Source organism: Aulostomus chinensis, chromosome 13 (assembly GCF_037954235.1).
Source record: "Aulostomus chinensis isolate RoL2024-O1b breed Wild chromosome 13, RoL_Achi_v1.0, whole genome shotgun sequence".
NCBI classification, from domain to species: domain Eukaryota; kingdom Metazoa; phylum Chordata; class Actinopteri; order Syngnathiformes; family Aulostomidae; genus Aulostomus; species Aulostomus chinensis.
The window spans coordinates 24,039,399-24,061,329 of record NC_141332.1 but is presented as its reverse complement, the minus strand read 5'-3'; the positions used below and the strand labels follow the sequence as shown (position 1 = coordinate 24,061,329).

The 21,931-nt window shown below is 41.4% G+C and overlaps 1 protein-coding gene across 2 annotated transcripts in view; it reads left to right on the top strand.

Moving 5' to 3' along the window:
- The window catches only part of fstl5 (follistatin-like 5), a 157,340-nt gene that overhangs the window by 7,330 nt on the left and 128,079 nt on the right, over positions 1-21,931 (top strand). For both annotated transcript variants that reach the window (XM_086222213.1, XM_086222214.1), the window contains exon 2: positions 17,379-17,520. In XM_086222213.1, coding sequence (XP_086078339.1) covers positions 17,379-17,520 — 142 coding nt within the window. The remainder of the gene's footprint in view (positions 1-17,378; positions 17,521-21,931) is intronic.

The following is a 21,931-nucleotide window of genomic DNA, read 5'->3' as shown; positions in this document are numbered from 1 at the left end:
TAACACCCCTCAAGTTACTTCTGGGACATTTCACTCAGTGAGGAACCTTCCTAATCAAACAGGATGATTCAAACATACCGTCCGCTTGCCCCCTGTGTCCCCACCGCCCGTCTTCCACCAGCAATGACAAGGTGTTGTGCCAAGCCAGACAGAAATCCTGTGTATGACAAAGGATACTGTATATTGGAAGCACTCCATTCACTCACTAGGTGGCTATTCGGAGGTCTGATGAATAATGTGCAGACTCAGAGTAAAATAGTCCAAATTTTTATACAGCACAGCCAGGGACTGGTCACAGAGTGCTAGCTGGCATTTCTTAGAGGACTGCCTCGGGGGATCAAAGACAAATGATATACTCCTGAGAAGTTCTTTTTACAAGTGCTAGAAGTCTTTAGAAACGGAAATACAGGCCTGCAGTTTTTACTGCAGCTTTGAGGAAACTTACAGAAGAAAAAGTCATTTTTATTAACTATTACTGGTGTTATTTAGGGCTACTATAAATATATTTTTTTAAATATAAACACACCAACAACATTAGCACTTCAACCATAGTGACTGTTCCAGTGTGGCGTCATCTGTTCGTGGAGTTTGAAGCAGTATTTCGTTAATTTGGCTGCTTCCATCAAAGACGATCTCTGTCACGCCTCCATGTCCTGATGTATCACCTGCACGTGCGTCTATGGTCCTGTACTCTCCCCTGAGGACGTCATGTGTCTGGCTGCTTGTTAGTCAGCAGAATATCTCAACAAATAAATGGTGAATATTGATTACATTTGGTGGATAGATGCTATTACCAGGAAGAGGTGATTAACTTTCAGAGGCGATCTGGATCCAACTCCTAGATCCTGATGACTATTATTGACCTTTAGCAGGATATAGCTATAAGCATTGATTTCCTGAACTTGTCATAGAAGAATATCAGTCAAATTCCTCCAGTCACTGTGAAATAATTGAAATACCGTAATTTCATCCCTGTACGCTCTTGCAGGTTTCATTCTAAATGGGACCATAGTTTATTAAAGGAAAATTACGCTGAATAGAAAAAAACTAGCAATTGACGCCATAAACCCAGTCGGAACCTGACGATTTAGGTTATCAAGCGAGTAGTTGATTCATTCTCTCATCAACCTCTTAGCAACCCAACTTCTTCCTGCACCAAGTAGAGTCAGACCTCAAAAGATGGAGGTTTATGGCTTTTCTGCATTGGTGTAACATTTTAAGATGTCAAGTAATTCCATGAGCCAACACAAAGTTAACGTTTTGGAGCACTTGTTGATGATCGCATCAGATTTTTAAGGAGCGACAATGACACATCCTGTTTCTGCCATCAGAAACTAATATCTGTGTCCCTGCGGGACTCCTCACACAGTCGGAGTGATCGCCGATCGGCAGCAGTACACGTTCTCCTGTCCTGCCGAGAACAAAGCAGCCTGTCGAGCTAGAAATACATCGGAGGCTCATTAACGTTCCGCTTATTGACCAGATGAACTCATTTTACCCTCACTTCTTTCTTATTGTTCCGCCTGCTCTAAAGTTCTTCGCCTACTCTCATAGATGACATCCCCAAATACAGTAGAAAGTCAAGTGGGACTACAATGGAAATAGCGGCTTTGTTTTGTTTCTGGTGTTGTTGTTGAATCCCAGCAGAGAATCACCTTCTTTCTGAGTGCAAGTATCATTGAAATTCCACATTAGACTTCAAAAGATTCTCTGCCTAGATCTGGACTGCTTGCCAGGATTTATAGCAGATTAACTTTAAAAGTGATTTAGCTTGTGGGTTCTGCATTCGCTATCAGGGCAAAGAAATAACTTCTTTCTCATCCACCATTGCCATCCTTACTGGCTCACATACCCTCTTAGTATCCTATGTGTGCAAAATATGATCTGTATGTGTGACCAGAGGTACAAGCATGAAAAGTGAGAGCGCTGAAAGTCACATAAGGGCAAATACAGAAGGAGCTTGAAAACATGTACACACGACAAGCACATTCCCGGGAAGTATTTATGATGCTCCTCCCTCAGTAGGGATTAAGTAAAGGGACACAAACACCACCGCGAGTTCAAATCTCAGTGTAATCACATTTTATGCATTTGGATAGATCGAATGAAACAGATAACAGCTTCATGAAAATATGGGGGTAGAGCTTTTGCAGTCACGGCCTAGAGGCTATTATTATTTTTATTATGTAACACATTGTCTGTCCTTCTTTATTTCATCTGTTGGCATGTGGATACACTGATTTTCCCCTGGCGTCCTGTCTAATGAGTAGGGAATACTGTAGCAGCGACACTCTAAAGGGTTCAGATGAAGATGACGAGTTACATCTTTGAAGTCAGGCAGGAGTGAAAGTTCATACAAAGTCTAATGATGTGGCAGTGGACTCACGCTCATCCTGACTTTTATTCAACTCGTAAAAGATGTTATAATTATGTTGCGATATCACGCTTTGACCAAATACAAAGGCGATGGTGCATGTTCAGTTAAATCAGTAATATGTAATGCCTTTGAAAGCTGTACAGAGACAGATAATGAGATCAACTATCCCACGTGAATGCAGGGATAAAGAACTGGTGAGAATGTTTTCAGTGTGCATTCTTGCCAGAATATTTCCAAAATTGTAAATCTGTTTAATTCTTTCATCCAATGTGGACAAGAGTGACTAATTACATTTGAAGAATACAGAAGAGTTTCTTCCTGCAAATGCTATAACACGTAATTAAAGCTGTGAGTATCTGTATCGGTACATGTACCTGATCAAAATGCTCCAACTCGTTTTGAAAATAAAGGAAATGAGATGTATTCATGCATTTTTTTCCCACAACCAGAATGGTCAGATTTTATTTGTAATGGCTATCCTGTACGAGCGGAAATAAATCCCGAGAGCAGTTTCTTATTCTCTCTCTAAGGGAATGTTTCCTGCTTTCTACAGTGAAATTAAATTGTTTTGTACAAACAGGAAATTTCACTCAAAACAGTCTTTTGGAAGGACAAGCTGACAGAGTGACCTGAAAAGCTGTTCTGCACTCATCATCAAATCATGTGACCAAATTATGAAAATATTCATTGAGCTTTGCCCAAAAACAACTTCTACTTCATCCTGAGCTCTTTTAGGACGGTGTTGTACTCCCTCACGTTCAGACTGTTGATTTTAACCTCCCACCTCTTTGTCTATAATTCATACTGCAGAATTATTGATGTTCTTAGACTTTAAACATATGAACACTTATGTGTTATAGAATTATAATTCCATGATTCAAGAGAAATATACAAATGAATGCATTAATTATCCTAATGAATTGGAGCATTAGCAGAACTGGTCATATCTAATATATTGGAGTAATTACGGAGGAACATTAGGCATCTCAAGTGCCTCTCATTTGGATTTGGTCCAGAATATTTGAGAAATTAAGGCCATGCATATTTGCACCTAATAATTTTAGGCCTATTCAGGTTTAGTTCAATTATTTGGTGTTAATTGAAGATCTACAAAGAAATGTATCTCCTCTGATGAAAAAGAAAAACACAGCTGTGACTTTCCAAACGAGAAAAGGGTTTTTTGGGTTTTTGTTTTTTCTTTTTGTCTGCACAGAATAGCACCGAAATGCTCATTATCCTAGCAGGTGTGAATACTACCGGGATGCACTTTGCTAAATGCTAGATTTACAGTACAAACATGGCTGGAATGTGAACTTCAGTCACTCAATCAGGAAAGTGACCTGATCGTGCCTCCACAGGGGTCATTGACCTTGTTCCTCTCACTCTTTCAGCCTCAGTCGGTCCTAATCACTTCCACGTAAGCAGCGAGGCCTCCTATTGTTAGGGAGGCCGGAGCATCCTCCAAAGGTCACATGTAAGTTGGTCTGCGTTGGAGTACTGTAAGCGATGAACACGTCAGAGAGAAATGCGAGCTCACAAGAAAATTAAAGGCTGCACACAAAGCTGGATCCATGCTAGCTGTCAGCAATACAGCTGTCGACACAGCTGGGTCTCTGTAGAAAAAAGGACTCATGTTGCAAAAAGTCATTGTAAATCCTCTCAACAAAACATCTGTCACCATGTCATTGGAGATGAATGGCCAGTGATTACACAATGACAGTTTTGTCAGGAGGTGGTTTTGCAACACTGTATTCTGGGGAGATGACATGATTGCTCATGTTACTGCATTCTTCTGAGAAAAAGAGGCGGTGATGAGATGGGTTTAGTCAAAATTGGAAACCGAAAACAAAGTTTTGTGCTCACTGAATTTGTTAAATTTATAATCTTTTGAGAGGAATGAACGTTCAGGCTATTCTGACAAGCACACATTTCTGCTGGTAACGTTCCTACAAGCATGCAAAGGGCTAATTTGCTTATTCATTTTAGCCTGAATAAGCTAGCGCCAGTGTTGGTTTTTTTAGTACACAGGGGAGTTGGGACCATACACAATCACTGGTGCAGCCGTTCAGACCAGCCGCCCTACCAGAGAAGCTCATTTCAGCCCTCGTGATCTCATTTAGTAACTAACCAACATTTCCATGCTAGGTTATAAATGGACTGGTTGTTGGAAGAAATTTAGACAGTAAGACAATAGATTTCATTGGGCCGTGATATCATCTGTCCATCAGTCTCTTCCCTTTCTCTCTCTCTTTATCTCTGTCCCTCTCTTTCCTTCTGCATATCTGTCTTCCTCCATTATCTGTCTTTGTCTCTGCCCCGCTCTCCTGCTCTCTTTCCCTCAAACCGGTCAAAGCAAACGTCTGTTCACATTGAGCATGGATCTGCTTCACGTTCCCGCCTGTTAAAAGGAAGGTTTTGGTCGCCGCTGTTGCAGGATGTGCTTGCTGATGGAGAATTGTTGGGAGTAAATTCATGGAAGGAGTGAGATGCTGGACCTGCTCTACCTGTAAAGAGTCATGAGAGAACTTCTGTTGTGATTTGGTGCCATACAAATGAAACTGACTTGACTTGGTATTACCAGAAACAATCTATACTTGCTTGCTTTTTGAATTAATGCTCCACCCGAGTTGTACCAGTCTCAAGTCTTGTGTCTCAGTGACCTTTAACACAAACTCTACCTGATACATATCTACCGAGCCATCAGAAACTACTAGCTTGGGAGCAGAAACGTTTTAGGGAGGAAGGGACCAACAACCCAGAATCCAAATATTTCTTGCAGTTGAAAAGAAGGAAAAGCTCTGAGAACATTTCAAAGGTTGTGAAAAAGTTGCCACTTGACAATATACACTTGGCATCGGGTTGGCAGTTGTTCCTGATATTAAGATACTATCTTTTGGAGTAAAGAGAATTATTCTTATAGCACATATTCCCTCATCGTGTAATCAATGAGGCTTTTGTGTGAAAATATTAAATACTGCAAAGTAAATAAAAACATTTGCAAATCTTTACTTTAACTCAACGGTCAAATAACCGCACAGTTTCTGTTGCTTAAAGTTTAGAGGGAACACAAACACCTTGCTTATGTTCACCAGTCTATAATTGTGTGTTAGATATTTCGGGGTCAAGTGGTTTAGCCAGGAGGAATCTCAGCAGTTGCTTTTTGACAAGAGGAGATTGTTGCCCCTGAACTCCAAAAACCCTGATGGGTGATTTTCTGAGTGTATGAACTCACAACCAACCACAACTCCCCAGACAACCTCTCTCACCTCTGGGCAAGTGTTGCCTATTTTGTCATTTATTAACTGGTTTGCTCAGTGCAAAACTCGCTGTTACAAGTCGCAAGCAACAAGTTTTTTTTTCTCCCAGAGCCGAAAGAAACCCTTTTTTCTTTTTTTCCGCCCAGTGCAAACATCATCAGGATGTCCTTTCTTCGAACTTCAAATATTCCATTTTCATGGAATGTGTAAATTTCTGAGGCGGCTGGCTTTTCTTGATGCACCCAAAAAAAAAATTTAAAAAAATAACAAAGCGCTCTCAAGATGTGAGGAACTCTTGAAATCGATTCAAAAAGACACCATGCAGGGGCATAATAAGAATAATGTATGAGATACTCATTTAGGCATGTATGACATTCAAAGTCGTCCCTCTGTTCCTCTGTTGTGAGGAACAGCTCAATCTGAGAGATTGGCACAGCATTTTCAGCATTTGTGCAGAAGGAACAAGGACCAAACGGAAGCACTACCCTAAGGGGAAGAGTGTCGCCTGTGGTTTTGGACGTGCTTTGAACTTGAAGGGGTCTTTTATCAGTAAACAGTGCTGCCGGGGATGTAGGAGTATGAGAAGTGCCATGATAACTTTGCCAAATAAGACATGCTGCAGCATGGTGCTTGGGCAGCAAACACACAGCAGATGTGCCAGTGTTCTCCTGATATCTCAGACACAAACTGTAGTACTCCAACCAATTTGATCTGAATGTACAAATACAGCTGAGCGTGCTTAAAGAGATCTCCCCACAGGGGCTGAGGGACGTGTCAGCTGAAGCATATGGTGAATGAGGGTGGGGGGTGGGGGTGGGGGGTGAGAAAGCAGAGCTGTTTATCTGCTGACATCAAGTTTCCCTGCAGTGACCTGACGATTTGAATAATTTCAAACAAACCTCTCTAGAAATCATTGGTTTACAGAGCAAACTGGATGCACAAGCACATCAGTGTAAACTGAAACAGGTCTGTGTGCAGCAATCCATTTCCTCTGGTGTACAGGTGGCCTTTATTCCAACTGGAAATGAGCCTGTTTAAAATAATGTTTTTTTCTCTAAGAGGTTTGAAACACAGTTAGGTAAGGTTCTTGTGGAGACCATCTGCACTATGTTTTGTCTGCAGCATTCACACTCATAACCGCTGAAAACAAAACGCCAGTCAATAACATGAGCAAATTCGACTAAAACCAGGCTTTTATATTCACAAGGCTACAGCGCACTTGGAAACAAAATTCCCTACATCCATCCATTTTCTACACCGCTTATCCGTTAAAGGCCGAAGGGGGGTGGAGCCCCCTATCCCAGCTGACACTGAACAAGAGGCGGGGTTCACACTGGACAGGTCACCAGTCCATTGCAGGGCCATCAGGAGCAATTAGGGGCTCAGTAGCTTGCTCAAGGATACTCGGACATGGTCACCGGGGGAAGTGAGGATCGAAACCAGCGACCCTTCGTTTGCTAGACGGCCACTTTGCCTCTGAGCCACGCTGCCCCTAAATTCCAGACTATATTACTCTTTTATCTCATCTTAGGATATGGAATGTAAGCTGATCGTGGATTAAAACCTAACACAGTGAATGGTGTTATTGAGGTGTCTGGTGTGAAAGACTTTTTTTTTTTTTTTTTTTAAGATAAATACACCATGGCCACAACTGATTGCCAATCTGTGTGTTAAATTCAAACAAGGCTATGCAGAGGCAGAAGAACGAGGGGCAGTCTGGAAGTGATGAATGAATAACTTCATTGTTCATAATCAAAACAAACTCCAACTTGCAAACAAACGAGACCCGACAAAATAAAATACAAATTAAAAATAATCACATTACAAGTACCAGTTGGGAGAACACAATGGCAGGGAATTAGCTGATTGGTTGAGAACCAATAGGAACAAAAGTGTGGCTGAGGAAGAACAAGACAAAAGAGGTGGCAAAACAGACAAAGACGAGGGAAAAATATATATTTATCAATTATACATAACATACAAGAAATCCAAACTGCAAATCAACAGCCATACTAATACTGTGACATCAGAAAAGCAGTCTATTCTGATCAGCTTGGAGGGTTCAACTGCGGTTCTGGTGATAACTGCTTAGTTCCCTGACTGAAACCAGGCTAAACTCGTGGCTAACTGTTTCATTTCCTTTTTGAAATTTAGATAGACACGGATCTCTGCTTCACGGTTTCAAAGTCTGCCGTTCTGTTGACTCACCCAATCTCCTCTCCACAAGGACCTCTTTTTTCCCGATATATGGAAACTGCTTGTCTGTGCTTTTCTGAGCTCGTCATAATTACCCTGGCCTCCTGAGAACATCTGACAGTAGAAGGCTTAGTAAGTGCCAACTAGCTCATAAATTTGGGATTTATGTGTGGTAGTGACACCGAATTGCTGTTGCAGTCACGTTGTTGCTGTTTATTTTCTCGTAGTTTTTTCATTTTTTTCATTTTACTCCTTCGAATGACAGTTTCTATTCACTACCTGTTTTATTTTGAAAAAATATCTTCCTTCCTGGCTGCCAGAGTGTTTTCCATCTGTTTTTCCTCGATCACCCACCCGTCTCATCTATTTATCCCAGTGTTTCTTACCCTATCAGCTCTTCCTGCCCCCCCCCCCCTTCTCCCACCTGTGTATTGTTGTGCCATTAGAGGAGTTTGTGTTTTAGTCCTCTGATGGGCTCCCTGCTGTTTCTCTCGCTGTTTGTTTGTGTACAATTAGTTCTCGAGTTGACTTACTTTCATATTTTGGATTAAATTATCATTTGAGCTCCTCGATTCCTGCCTGCTATACTTAACGCAACAACGCTACATCACCTCTATCTCTGGTTATGTATTTACCCAAACCCACTGGTCCGTCTGTCAGATTTAATATCAGACTGTTTTCATCACGGAGGTGTGAGCCTTCAAAGGTACACATTACAAGGTGGTCCCCCTACAAATTAGCCCTCTATAGTTTGGCCCACATCTGTTTAATACTGCAGAAAACTGCATATTTTTAAATACTGGAAAGAGAAATGCTTGCAGCTCTCAGAGAAAGAACCAGGGATGCCTTACAGAGGAGTGGATCAATGATGAGGTTAGTGGTCCTGGTGCATGATAGACTATTTAATCTAGATTCTCTCTTTGTATTCTATCTATACTGTGTGTGTGTATGTGTGTGTGTGTGTGTGTGTGTGTGTGTTTTGTTTTTTTTATATATAGCTCCTTTTGCTGCTGCTGAATTTTGATCAAGTGTGTGCACTGTGCATGAGTGTATTCTGTGTCAGAGCATGGTTGTGGAGTGAGAGCAGTATTATTGTTAGAGATATTAACCTTGGTGAATAAATACCGTGTTATTTGATTGGATCTGGCACCTCCTTTGTCTCTATCGACATCTGGAAAACAGCAACAAGCAGCCCAACGCTGAGTCCATTACTAGTTAATCAGAACAGGACAGTGGTGTCTGTTGTGTCTCATGTAGTCTTGTAATATTTGGTACTGAAACAAGGCAGAGAGACAGTAGTTTTGCTTGGTTTTTAGCCTATGAGAAAGAGTTCTTCATGTATAGACTTATGGTCCTGTACATACAAGCAGAACAAAAAATACACACAAAAAAAAGTTTTTTGTGTGTATTTTAGAATAGTGTCATCTCCATATATCTGCTTGTAACAGCAAAAGTACTAATTTCCTTCCATTCATCCATTTTCTACCGCTTATCCTGTTAAGGGTCGTGGGGTGGGGTGGGGTGGGGTGGGGGGTGAAGCCTATCCCAGCAGCCTTCAGGTGAGAGGTGGGGTTCACCCTGGAAGGGTCGCCAATCTATCACAGGGCCAACACATATAGACAGACAACCATTGGCTCTCTCACCCACACCTACAGTCAATTTAGAGTCTGGATTAACCTCGTCCCCTCTTGATGTCTTTGGACTGTGGGAGGAAGCCGGAGTACCAGAGAGAACCCACACAGGAACAGGGAGAACATGGAGACTCCACACAGAAAGACCCCGTGATGGAGCCGGGGCAAGAACCTGGAACCTTCTTGCTGTGAGGCGACAGTGCTGACCACTGCACCAGTGTGCCGCCTCAGTGCAAATTTCATCACCTCTACTTCTCCCATCTTATTCCAACTTCTCAGACAGGATGTTTGGGTTGCATTCTTGCAGTAGTAAAATATTATTAATGCACTTTAATGACTCATTCAGTTAGGTGCTCATACTGTGGGCTGTTTCAGAGATTAAGAGTTATAACAGTGTGTAATAGTTATAACAGTGTCAGCACCCAGCTAGCATTCCTCTTCCTGTTTGACTCGGTGTGACTAAATGCCACAGACTCCTCACTTATGGTTGCCCACAGCCAGTTTCAGTCCCAGCAGCTTCCCAACCACACAAACACCATCAACAACCACTAGAGTCTTTATTTAATTAACTGAGATAATGACCACAGCAGTCTTTAAACCAAAACAGCAACATCACTATCAATCTAAGAAACTGTCCCCAGTGTGAGCGCCTGCCCCGATGGGTTGCTATAGGATTTTTTAAAACTATTGTTTTTCCACTTTTTAAAAAAATTCACCATCTTTACGCTATCAGCCTTTGAATTTACACTTACTGTGTGTTTGTGTAGTCATGAGTGATCAAGCGTTCTCTTTATTCCACCAATAACCACTACAGTGCATTTATTCTTTTATTCTGGACGTCTCAGACGTGTGAATGTGGCACTGGGCTGCAGAAAACACGCTGAACGACCCTGAACACAGAGGGAAAAATATCTTTTATTTTTTGGACTCTGCGTTCTGTTTGAACGGAAAAAAGAAAGACTTTACCTGCCACACCGATGAAAGTTTGTTGCCTCAAGAATATGAAGTTTAAAATTCAGGCTGCTTTCATGCCCCTTTTGCATTATAACTTCAAAAAAGGCTTTGGGTGTATTTAAACCTGGATAAACAAGAGTCAGGAGTGAGACGTCAGGACATTTGCAGACATATTGCTGGTGACAAAATCTGGCGGTTTCAGTGACATTTACAAGCGTGTCACTAGTAACAAAACTGTGTCTTCATAATGAGACACCGAGACGCCATTTGTAAGTGCTTTTCTGTTGATGAAACAGGGTGGTTTTTTTTTAGTGAAACATCAGAGCTTTTACAGCCATTGTTCTGCTGACAAACCCCAAGTGTTTCAGTGAGACATCAGTACGTATGCAGCTGTTCTGGTGACAAGCTGAAGTACGTTTCCCCATGTAGTCCACTTTATGCAGCACGTATAGTCTTATACTGCTAGTTTATATTTAATGCACTTAAAGTCCACTTTGTAGTTCATGAAACTAGATAATGATACTATAGTTCACTTTTTAAAGTTCATAGAAGCAGGACTAGATTCTGGACATTCTATTGATTAATTGAGTAGAGACAGGAAATGAGGGAAGGAGAAGGACTTGCCGTGTACGAGGTACAGCGATTATGTCAAAACATTAAAACCCCTGACAGCTTTAGTGTGAAGTAGAACAGCCCTGCAACAAATCCTCCCTCCGCCTGCATCGTAATGTCCAGTTTTTATTGAATCTGTTGGAAAGAGGTGTTGATTTATTTTAACAGACATTCTGAAGGCTGTAATGTGTAGTGCTGTTGAGCTGACCAGGTTTAGAGACATCCCTTACATTTTGTGTGTCCCATTTATATGAATTAGAGTCGAAATATTAGGAACGCCTGTCAGTATTCGCAAGTACAGCTCAGTAACACCCAATTACAGCAATAAGACTTCATGTTATTTCTTTCAGTCTGCAACTTTTTTTTTGTGGCAGTTGAGAATAAAAATACCGCTGTAAAAGGTTTTAACTTTGGAAGATGTGACACCCAGACACAATTAATTCAAACTGGACGAGCGTTGGTGTGTTATGTTGTCAATATAACCGTTAATTTACTTATTATTGATTGTGTTGATTTAATTTACACAACATTCAAGTGTAACAAGAGGCAATATCATTAAGTATTAAAACATCTGAGGGGCCGGTACACTTTTCTATCTCATGTAAATAACGTGTTTTAGCGGCTGTCGGTTACCTGAGCGACACGTTCACCACCAGGGAATCACACAGTGCAGCTGCTGCGCTTCTTTCCTGTTTCCAGTTGAATGACTCACTGGGAACTAACATGTCAATCAGGTTCTTCATGTTGCTTCTTGCTTGGTTGGGCGTCCATGCAGACTCTGGTCAGCTGGGGCAACCATTGGGGGGTTAGAGGAACTGGGAGGAGTGTCATCCTTTCATCATGTCCCCTGGTCCTTGCAGTGAGGGCAATGAGCAGGAGAGCTTGGTAGGGAGAATGTGGTGATGTACATCTGGGTACAATGACGGAGATAAAAGCAAGAAAAACATCCTTTTCAAAATAAATATATATACATTTACATATAGCAACATGTTTAGAAGACGCATTTGCCTTTTCATACGGTGCTAAAAGTATTCAGAGAAGTAAAAAAAAAAACACCCTCTATAGTCTGAAAATGAAACAGGTGATGATCGGTCAAAAGCAGTCTTTTCTTTATTTTCGGGGGCAAAAAGCCACTGGTGTAGGTCAAAGCTTCACCTGTGATATGAATTTGAATGTACCCGGAGCAGCAAAAGTCAAAATATCAAACTGCCAATTTTATTTTCCAGCTAAAATACTGTGGTTATGTGTGCCATAGGTGTCCGGTAGGTAATGTAGGTTTTTGTGGATGACATCAGCCTCATAAAAAACAAAATGTTACACCGGAGCTCTGCCTGTAATAATAGTTTTTTAAAAAAGTAGAAAAAAAACTTTATCTTTGTGTACAATCAACCGTATTCAGATGTTTAATTTCCCAACAGTATTACTTAATTATGTGACACAAGTACACTTTAATTAGAAAGCTGTAAACTGAAGAATTATCAGCAAGATATCAGAACTGTTCAAAGATGACTAATAACAGTCTCGAATTGCAGCATTTTAGAGAAATTCGTGCATCACGTCAGGAAACTGCATGGCATCTTTTAATTATCTGTTTTCTAGAGGCATAAAACATCCAAAATGAATGAAAAGTGATGGTAAATTACAGCGCATGCAACTGATCCTCGATGCAGATAAACAGAGTTGGCGAGCGAGGCTGTACGGACTGCACTGTTTGCTCTCCTGGTGCACTGAACAGCAAAAATCTGCTGAATGAGATGGATGGGGTTAGAAGGTGGGGGGTTGTCAAGAAGATGATTCATTGTGTACATAGTGGGAAAAAGGTAATCTTCATTTGAAAGTCAATGCCAAAGCTCAGACGTGCTCTGGGGATTTAAAACCACGAGCCAAGTTATGATGGCACTCCCCCGGGGGGTCCAGGGAAAACTTCCAGACTGTTTCTGTCTCCTGTGTGTTCAAGGCAAATAAAACATACTCATGACTCGAAGTACTTCATCTCACACACACGCTCGCGAACACACACACACACACACACACACACACACACACACACACACACACGGATACACAAATACAAACAAAACGCTCAGTCGAGAGTAGGTGCCAGCTCAGTGAATGCTTATTTACACAAGGGCATCTAATAGTTAGATCTCACGTACAACCTGGTCTGATATTTTACTGTGTAGGACGTCGCGCTCTGCCTTTCATTACAAAAGAGGACAAAAGAGAGATTTTGTGTATTTGTGTCCCAAAATGCCCTTGACATATTCAACTATTCAGCATTGACTTGAAATGGAAATAAAGGCCTTTATTATATTTTTGATTTTAAGAGACGTTAAGCTGTTTTGTGAGCAGCAGCCTCTGTTGATACCGAATGGTGAAATCCAGGAGGTCTGTACGTTTAAATCTGTTCATCTGACAGCACGACTATGACGAACATGTTTTAAAGTGAAGTGAAAAAAACTTCTTCAGACTTCTGTTGATGTCATTATCTTAAGTGATGATCTGGACCCACAACAGTGTGGTTGCTAATGGCTAGCATTACATCATCATACCGTGGGAAGTCTTAAGCCCAGGATGCACAATAACTTTGTTGAGAAACATGCAACAACAACCAAACCAAAATTTTCTACACACATTCGTTAATTATATCTTAAAAACTATTCATCAAAAGAACCAAGCAGCTTTATCTTATTGGCAAATTGCAAAATTGCAAAAAAATTGTAATTTTCAGTATTTGCGTTGTTAGGAGCTAGCTAGATAGCTCAGCAGAACACAAAGTGGAGGGGGCGGAGTATGCTGACGGACTGGCAAGTTCATACCAGCAGCATGACTCGCAGTGAGAATCCACTTCTTCACTTTTCTGTTTGTACCTTTTCCCAAAAATGATGTTTTTTGCCTCGCTCAGGCTTCAAGTACCTCAAAGTAGCGGTACTAAGTACACGGTTGGTCGCCTTAAATCACGTCATTCCGAAGCTGAAACAGATGATGCATCTTTATCAAAAAACACTCATCTGAACATCAATGTAGCAACAGAACATCGAGAAATGGAGGTTGCATCTGTGGCAATGGCCGAGTATGACTGTAACTCCTCTCTGACTCAAGCAGAAGTGACAAAAACTTGGTTTTCATATTCAGCAAGGTTGAATGAGCCGCAGTCATTGACCAGCGGGCTGCAAAGGCCACTTGATAATTGAAAAAGTATAACCAAAAACAACACGTTCTGGCCAAAAATTGAGGACGGCACAGCCAAACGACTGCACACTCCACACTGCAATACACTTGCCAAGTGAGAATTGGATGAGTAGTTGTTGAGGAAGGCAAAGAACACACACACACACACACACACACACACACACACACACACACACACACACACACACACACACACACACACACACAGAATAATAGCTAAAATATGATTGTTTTCTCTCAATTTAACACGACTATAACTGTGTACGTATAAAACAGTTTTTTCTGTCAGTAAGTTATTTGTAATGGTTTAGGTTTTGTCCAGTGTTTTTCTCTTTTTCTTTTGGCTTCCACCTCATCGCTCGGCATTGAATCTGAATCTCAGTGTAGACGGCCGGGATGTGAAAACTCTTAACATTAATGGTGTACAAAATTAAGGGAAATGGATGTAAAGACAAAAGACTAACTCACCAATGCCACAATAATGGCACTTTGGTCAGTTTTACTCAAAAAGAGACCATTTAAATGAAAATTGTTTCAGCCACAAGACAAGTGACGAGGAAAAGAGGAACACTTACGATAGAGAACAGCACACAATGTCATTTTTGATTTTCCGGATTGGTTCAGTAGATGAACTGGAAAGTTATTTGCGTTGCAACTGTGACTGATGGTACTGAGTCAAATGTGAAGGACCGACGCGGTTCAGCGATGTAAAACTGTGCATCTGTCTCTGACACAGCATCCTGCAAAAGTTAGTCCATTAATAAGCCATTTAACACTGGGACGCTGCACAGAAACTGATTGATTGTGCTAGCCAGCAGATATGCTAATCCACCTCCCAAAGACTGTGTTAGCAGTGATGTGGAGCAGCAGCCGCAGCAGACGGGGGTCCTACCTGATTCCATCGAAACACTTCGTGAATGAATACGACCATGTTAAGGAGCAAAAGAGTGATTCATGAGGCCCATAGAGCCAAATGACTGGAACGTCTGCAGGGAATTGGTAAGGCTGTTGATCATAACCAGGGGTTTTATGATTTCTTTGAGGGATTCACATATTTCTGCAGTTCATGATGTGGTCTTGGGTTGCGGTCTGCAATATCAAAGCACTTCTCATGCCCCTTATTACACCGACTGTGACTGACCTGCATGACAAGACATTTATGACTAAAAGCCATGCCATGAAGGCTCAAGACAAAAACGTAAATCAGCAGTATTTTACTACTTAATGTATTTTCATGCAATTTTTATGAGTTTATTACCATTTTGAATATAATTCTTTTGAATGCATGCTGTATTAGCAGCGCTTTTGTGAAAGTGTGACTCAAATGCGTCGTTCATGCGCCAGGAGCTGGACGGATGGGTTGGTGGGCTGGTCGTTACTGCACAGGAGGAGATCTTATCAAGGTTGTTTCACAGTTTGATGAACATAATTATTTTATCCCACACGATTTTGTGAATGGATCCTGGTGAAATTGGTTGTAAATTGGATTTAGACTCGGACTTACACTGAGGAACAATCTTTTCGACTTTTGAATTGATCTGGAACCAGTATTCAGTCGTTTCTACTTGGGGAAGGTGTGCACTCTCTTGACTCTCTCCTCTTTAATGAGTGGGTGCCTTCTCCAGGATTACAAATGTTTGGCGGACATCTTCTTCTTTCGTTTTGGCAAATGGTGACCAATGCTTATGTGCATTACTACCACCTGTGTTGGCGAGGGAACAAGTGATCTGCCCCCCGAAACAAAACTCTGTTTCTCTTATTACATATTCACTTTGTCATCTGTTGTGCATCAAAACTAAAGTAAGAAGTTTGCTTTTAAAATGTGAGGAGTTGAAAATACAGATATTTGTGTTAAACTGCAGAGAGAGTAAAAGCAAAAAAATTCAGAAAAATACAAAGATACCTGAAAATTGGACTTATTTGACTTATTGTGCACCCTTCAGCACACTTTGTACCTGTCTGTCAGTAGAAAGGCGCACTCCTGGCTTCTCAAAGACCAAAACTGTTGTCTTGAGGTAACTAATGTATCTTTGAGGGAACATTTCAGTTTTTGAAATGCAAATGCCATGCTGTTGTTGGGAACCCGCAGGATTCAGGGAGGTGACAAAGTCACAAGCATAAAGTTTCAGTTCTTAGTCTTTGTCCGGCCCATCATGGTGACACTCGGCTCTGCCAGCGTGACAACCTCATCTCCAGTGAATAGCATGTGGGCCCGTAGAGCTGCAACAACAGCGCCATTGTTGTCTGACTCAGTGTCACTCCAGAAGAACAAGGAAGCAGGGTCACCATCCATCTGTCACTCATCTCTCTCTGTGCAGGAGGATGACGAGCAGGCGTTGGTGGCTTGAGACGGCTTAGAGAGAACAGCTCAGCGTCTGACTGTAAAAAAAGAACAAGTCAATTTTATTTATAAAGCACTTCTGACAGGGGTTTTTACTTCACGGAGAAGCGAGGTCACAAACATAGATGAAGATGAGGGATCAAAATGAGCGGGAACAAAATGCATTGAAGAGTTTAACATAGAACTCGTGTTTGTGTGTTTGTTAGACACTGGTTAACATCCTCTGTTCTGTGCGTTCCCTGCAGTTTTACTTCCTTTAACATCACCTTTTCTGGGACACAGACATCGTCACGCAACACGTTTCCTTTCTACAAACACAGTTTTGTTTAACTCATATCATGCAAAGGTCAAACTTGTTTTTATTCAGCGTTGTGAATAATTGAAAATGCATTTATATTAGGACAAGCGGAGAGAGAACATTCTCACCCCTTTTAAATAAATATATTTGGGCTGCTTCTCTGCTAGGGTGTGAGGAAACTGTTTGAGATATAATCTCTCCGCTTCATCACAGTTGCTTGACTCAGACACTCAGCCTAATTAATCCAAAGCCCCCACTTTAATTGCCTTAATATATTGGCTCTTTGTCTTCTTTATCTTGATTTTCTCATGACGTCTATTTCCCCTTAATTGATTCAAAAGGAGATCTCCTCCAAGTGTGGACCAGGTATTGATAGCTCTGGTTTAAACTAGTGACAGTTTTGCGTTTCCCGTTGTCGACACTAATTATAGTGGACTTGATGTATTGTTGTAGCCGAGTGGTATCGAGCATCCAGAGACTTGGAGAGACGCACTCACCCTTCTTGTTCGGTTTTTGACAGGAAAAGACCAATGAAGACAGCCAGATGGTGGTCGGCGGCAATTTTACTGTTGGGACTCGCTGTGATCAGCGCTGATGGGAGACCCAACAATGAGGGACTCGGGTCGCCGCCCTATCGACCAGTCGTGAGATTCCGACACAAGGTATTGATCGCCACCTTTTTTTTTGTTGTTGTTTCATTTGTAGCATTTAACAAAAGGACTTTGTGCATTCGCGCCAAGTATGAAACAAGAGCACTTTTCTCTCTGCATCACATTCCCCGCCTGTGGTTGTTGTTTTTCTGCCCACCAAAAAAATACGAGATGAATCATCCCCTGTGCCAGAGAACTGTCTTATCAAAGACACCATCAGATTAATGTGAGGCACAAATGAGCAAAGATGAAGACAAACTCTGAACGAAGTGAAGATGTTCCCAAACATTTTTGCTGGATGTTTGAATTAAAAGACATTATTATTCACTCGGGGACACAGGGCAGGGGGGAAAATCTGCAGCTTTTATTAATTTCTCTTGCATCATTTGAAGAAACATGTCCCATCCTAGTAGCATTTGGTAGCATCTGCTTTTCTCTGAGTTGGTTCCAGAACGAGTGGCAGGGATGCATCAATTAGAGACTGAGAAAGGAATTGGCAGATGGGGACTTTAGGAAAGCAAAAGGCTTTTGTCAAGAGGCATTAGTTGGACTGCGGTCTTTCAGAACACATTTCCCGTACGCCCCCTTTGTAGTTTTGTTCCCTAGTAAACACGCCTCTTCTCCAGCCAATTATAAATGTAAATTAGCAGTGACGATGAGGAAGAATTCTTTGTATGTTCGCTTAAACTTAAAATCTTTGCTAGAGTGAACATTTTGATTAAAGTTTTCTTTCATTCTGCTGTATTCGTCAGCATGGGGGGAAAAAAACTCACAAGAACATGAACGCACGTGATGATACAAAACAATTGTTTTTGTGTTTGACTAAGACTGGACTGCTCACATATGCGCTAATCACATTCACTGCAGCTACGCTAACTAGTAGTCAGGGTTCCTTAATGCACACCAAGTGGAGAGACGCATATCCATCTGCTTGTCTGACACTAAAAATGATAGAGACAATAAGCGTAATTCCCAAAATGTGGGCCGGTTCCTCCACCATTCATCAGGGATGCTGCTCGTCACCTTTTTGAAATAGGACTCAAAAGGTCAGTTGAGAGAAGTTCTGCTTGCAACAGCTGTAAAGCGGCATACTGCAACCTACCTTTCCGGTGGCTGACATACCACTGTTCATAAATCAATTCTTCCCTGGGTCTTGTATGCTGGGATAACACAGCAGTCTAATTAAATTGCCAAACTGAGCCATAACTATATAATCGCACTGTATCAGGGTTGAGAGAGGATCTAGAAGTGAAGCTGTTCAGTCGTCACAATGGACAGATTCTGACCTTTTGAACATCATTTGATCAGAGATGCTTAACACACAGGCTGCAGCTACCTGCTTTTCAAGCCTGCTGCTTCTTCTCAGCCTCAGCCACCAAGGCAGTGTTGTGTGTTATTGAAAGTAAAGAGATTTGAACTTCAAGACCAAAACATCCTGTATAGTGCAACTGCAACTGCAGAGATAACACGTACGCCAGGCTGCGACGCTCCACACCGGAGGGAACAGAGGCAAAGAATCCAGCTTCCACCTTTGCCTGGGCAGTTTTGTTCCAACAGCAACACAACACTGTTTTAAACTTTATCGCTGCATATGTTGTGACGTGATTACGCACCAGTTCTACTCATCCTGGGCTGAGCAGAAGCACAAAAACTGAGGTTCCCCAGAACCTCAGAGTTTCGCTTAGTTTGAGTCTTGCAAAAGAAAAAGCTTTGAAATCCCGTAGCTGGAATGTGAGCAGGTCCCCGGGGTTGTGAAAAGTTAATACCATTAACATTATGAAATTACTAAATGCTGAAAAGTGAACCTAGCAGTGTTAAGTGAAGTAGTTGTTTGTGTTGAGGTGAAAATTTGCATTGCAGTACTACGTCGTTCCCACTGGGAATCTTTCCTGGTGGGATTACAATCCCTGGAATCTCTGGTTTCACAGTAGTCCGAGATTGCACTCTTCACATCCTAACGCCATGTGAATTTAGCTGAGGCAGGTCAACCATATCTAAATTCAACAGCACTTTTACAGACACGCTCAAATGCTGTAAATTTCTCTATTTCAGGTTTTGCTAACTACTAGTGATTTTCTCCTGTGCGACTTTAATAATTAAAGTAAAACATGTCTGCTTGTCATGGGATTATGATGACAGGCAACAAAAACGACACCTGATCCTCTTCTTCTGGAATTGATAGGCCAGAACCTGTGAAAACATCACACGTCATTTCAAAATCTGTGAGAAATTACAATTTGTCTCGTGAGGGGACAGAGGTAAACATCACCCATCTCTCTGGCTGTCAAATGATATTTACAGCCCTTTTTTTGGTGAAAAATAGCTACATTTCTAAAACCCTTTTCCCAAATATGTCATTGGCCTATGTGTTGCCTGGAGTATTTTCTCTGTTGCCAAAATTACAGCGTGGGCTTGGGTCACCCTTCCGTCAATACGGTTGAGTGAGTAGTTGCTGCAAAAGAAGATACTTGAAGGAAAACAAAATCAAGTTTTAGAACAAGATTGAAGGTGATGCTTTATATTCATTTAGAGGATAATAAGTGATGAAGTCTCTATTTGGGGTGGCAGCAACTGAGTTATTCAAGATCAGATCTGTCTCATGCTTTTGTTACATTCTTCTAATATTCACGAATAATGAAGAATGTGATGTGTGCATAAATAATGACGTTTTATTTACAAAACTCTTGAGTTCGCTATCATGAGCTGTGATACACCAGTGATCCTTTTAATGCCGTGCCTGTTCTTAGGCTTTGAAGGAGAGAGTTTGAGCAGGGTTGCAGAGTTAGGACGAGCTTATGAGCTCCCCCACAGAATCTTCAATCACGAGAAGGCACTCGGCTAAAAACAGCAGGTCACATGCACTACCCATAATTCCTAGGGTATCGTGACAGTAATTCATGGTGTGTCAGGCGTAACACATTCACCAGAATGCAGACAAAATTACAAAAAAAAAATTGTTGCTTTTTGTCTGATTTTTGTTGAGTGAGTTTAGATATTTTTCATTCTCTCTCATGTTTCTTTTGCTATTTTTCCTCTTAGCATTTTGCATCAAGTCATTGCTTACTGATGTGAAATTCTTTTAGAGTGTTCGCTGCAATGAAAAAAAAGGGCCTTGACATCAAAATACTTTTCTATTCTTTACTGTCCACTTTCTCTCTTGCCGTCTCTCTTTCTGCTGACTCCATCCTCTTCTTTCTCTCCCTCTCCCTCTCAGTCTCCTCCTTTATGCCCTCAACCAAAAGCCAAATAAACAGACTTTAGGTTGAATAAGATGTATAAATTGAGCAGCATAGGCTAATGCAGTTCAGCACTGTCCCTCTCTCGCCGTAGTCCAAACCTTTCTTCCACTCTCCATAAGGGTACTGTAAAAAAACAACAACATGAAGCCAGAATTCTATGAGAACAACACGCACGCAGCAAGCAGATTAGCTCAGCCAGCTAGCTGGTAATCTCCAGTGATGTCAGCAAACTAAATTGAGATGCTTTCTGGGTCTCGGTAATAACGACAATTGAAGGATTTCATTCACTAATGTTCCATCCTTTAGTATTTAATCCGCATGACCACAACATAAACCTGCCGTCTTTCTGCTTCTTTACCGGTGTAAAGTAAGAACCAGCAGTGCCTGAGCGTGTAGCACGTCACGTCTTCTATTCCAGGGCAGGTGAGGTGAAGCTTAACGCCACTTGAACCCTAGAGGAGCCTGACTAAACCAAGTCTGAATCCCAATGCTTCATTCATCCGTAGGATGTTTGTAGGTGGGTCCAGACGCAATTTCTGTGTTTACTCGTTCAAATTACGTCCCAGAATACTGCAGGAATGAGATATTTTTGCAGGCCAACCTGGGAGTTTGCATCGCCATGGGTTCCCTTGACCAAAAGCCAATACCATTTTTACATTGGATTTTGGATTATTGTGGAAGGTTAGCTCTGCTCTGATATGGGAGCAGAGAGTTTGAGTGTTTATTTGCATGCTTTCAATCATTTGCAGCTGAGAAACGAAAGCACCAAAGACTGCAGATTTTTGGAATGGCGAGTATAATGTAACCACGTAAAGGCACACAAAGTTTAGAAAGGTGATTGGTTTCAACTGGCTTCACTGATGAATATAACAAGTCTAATCTGCATAACAATAAAGGTTTATGAAGTGTTTCCACACGATATTACCTGAGGGAAGCCTAGATAAGGTGAGTAAAACTGCTCCGAGCACAAAACTTTTTGGGAACCTGAGACTAACTTTTCTATGCACAGAGCTTTCATTGTTTACAAAGTGAAATGGAGCAAATAAATAGGACTTAAACCAGTTTAATGTTTCAGTCTGTTTACTTAGGATGTGATGGTGAGAAAAGTCCTTTCAGAGGTCATTTGTAACTTTGCAGTCCCAGTGCTTTTATGCACTCTGAATCCTGACGGAAAATCCTACTCT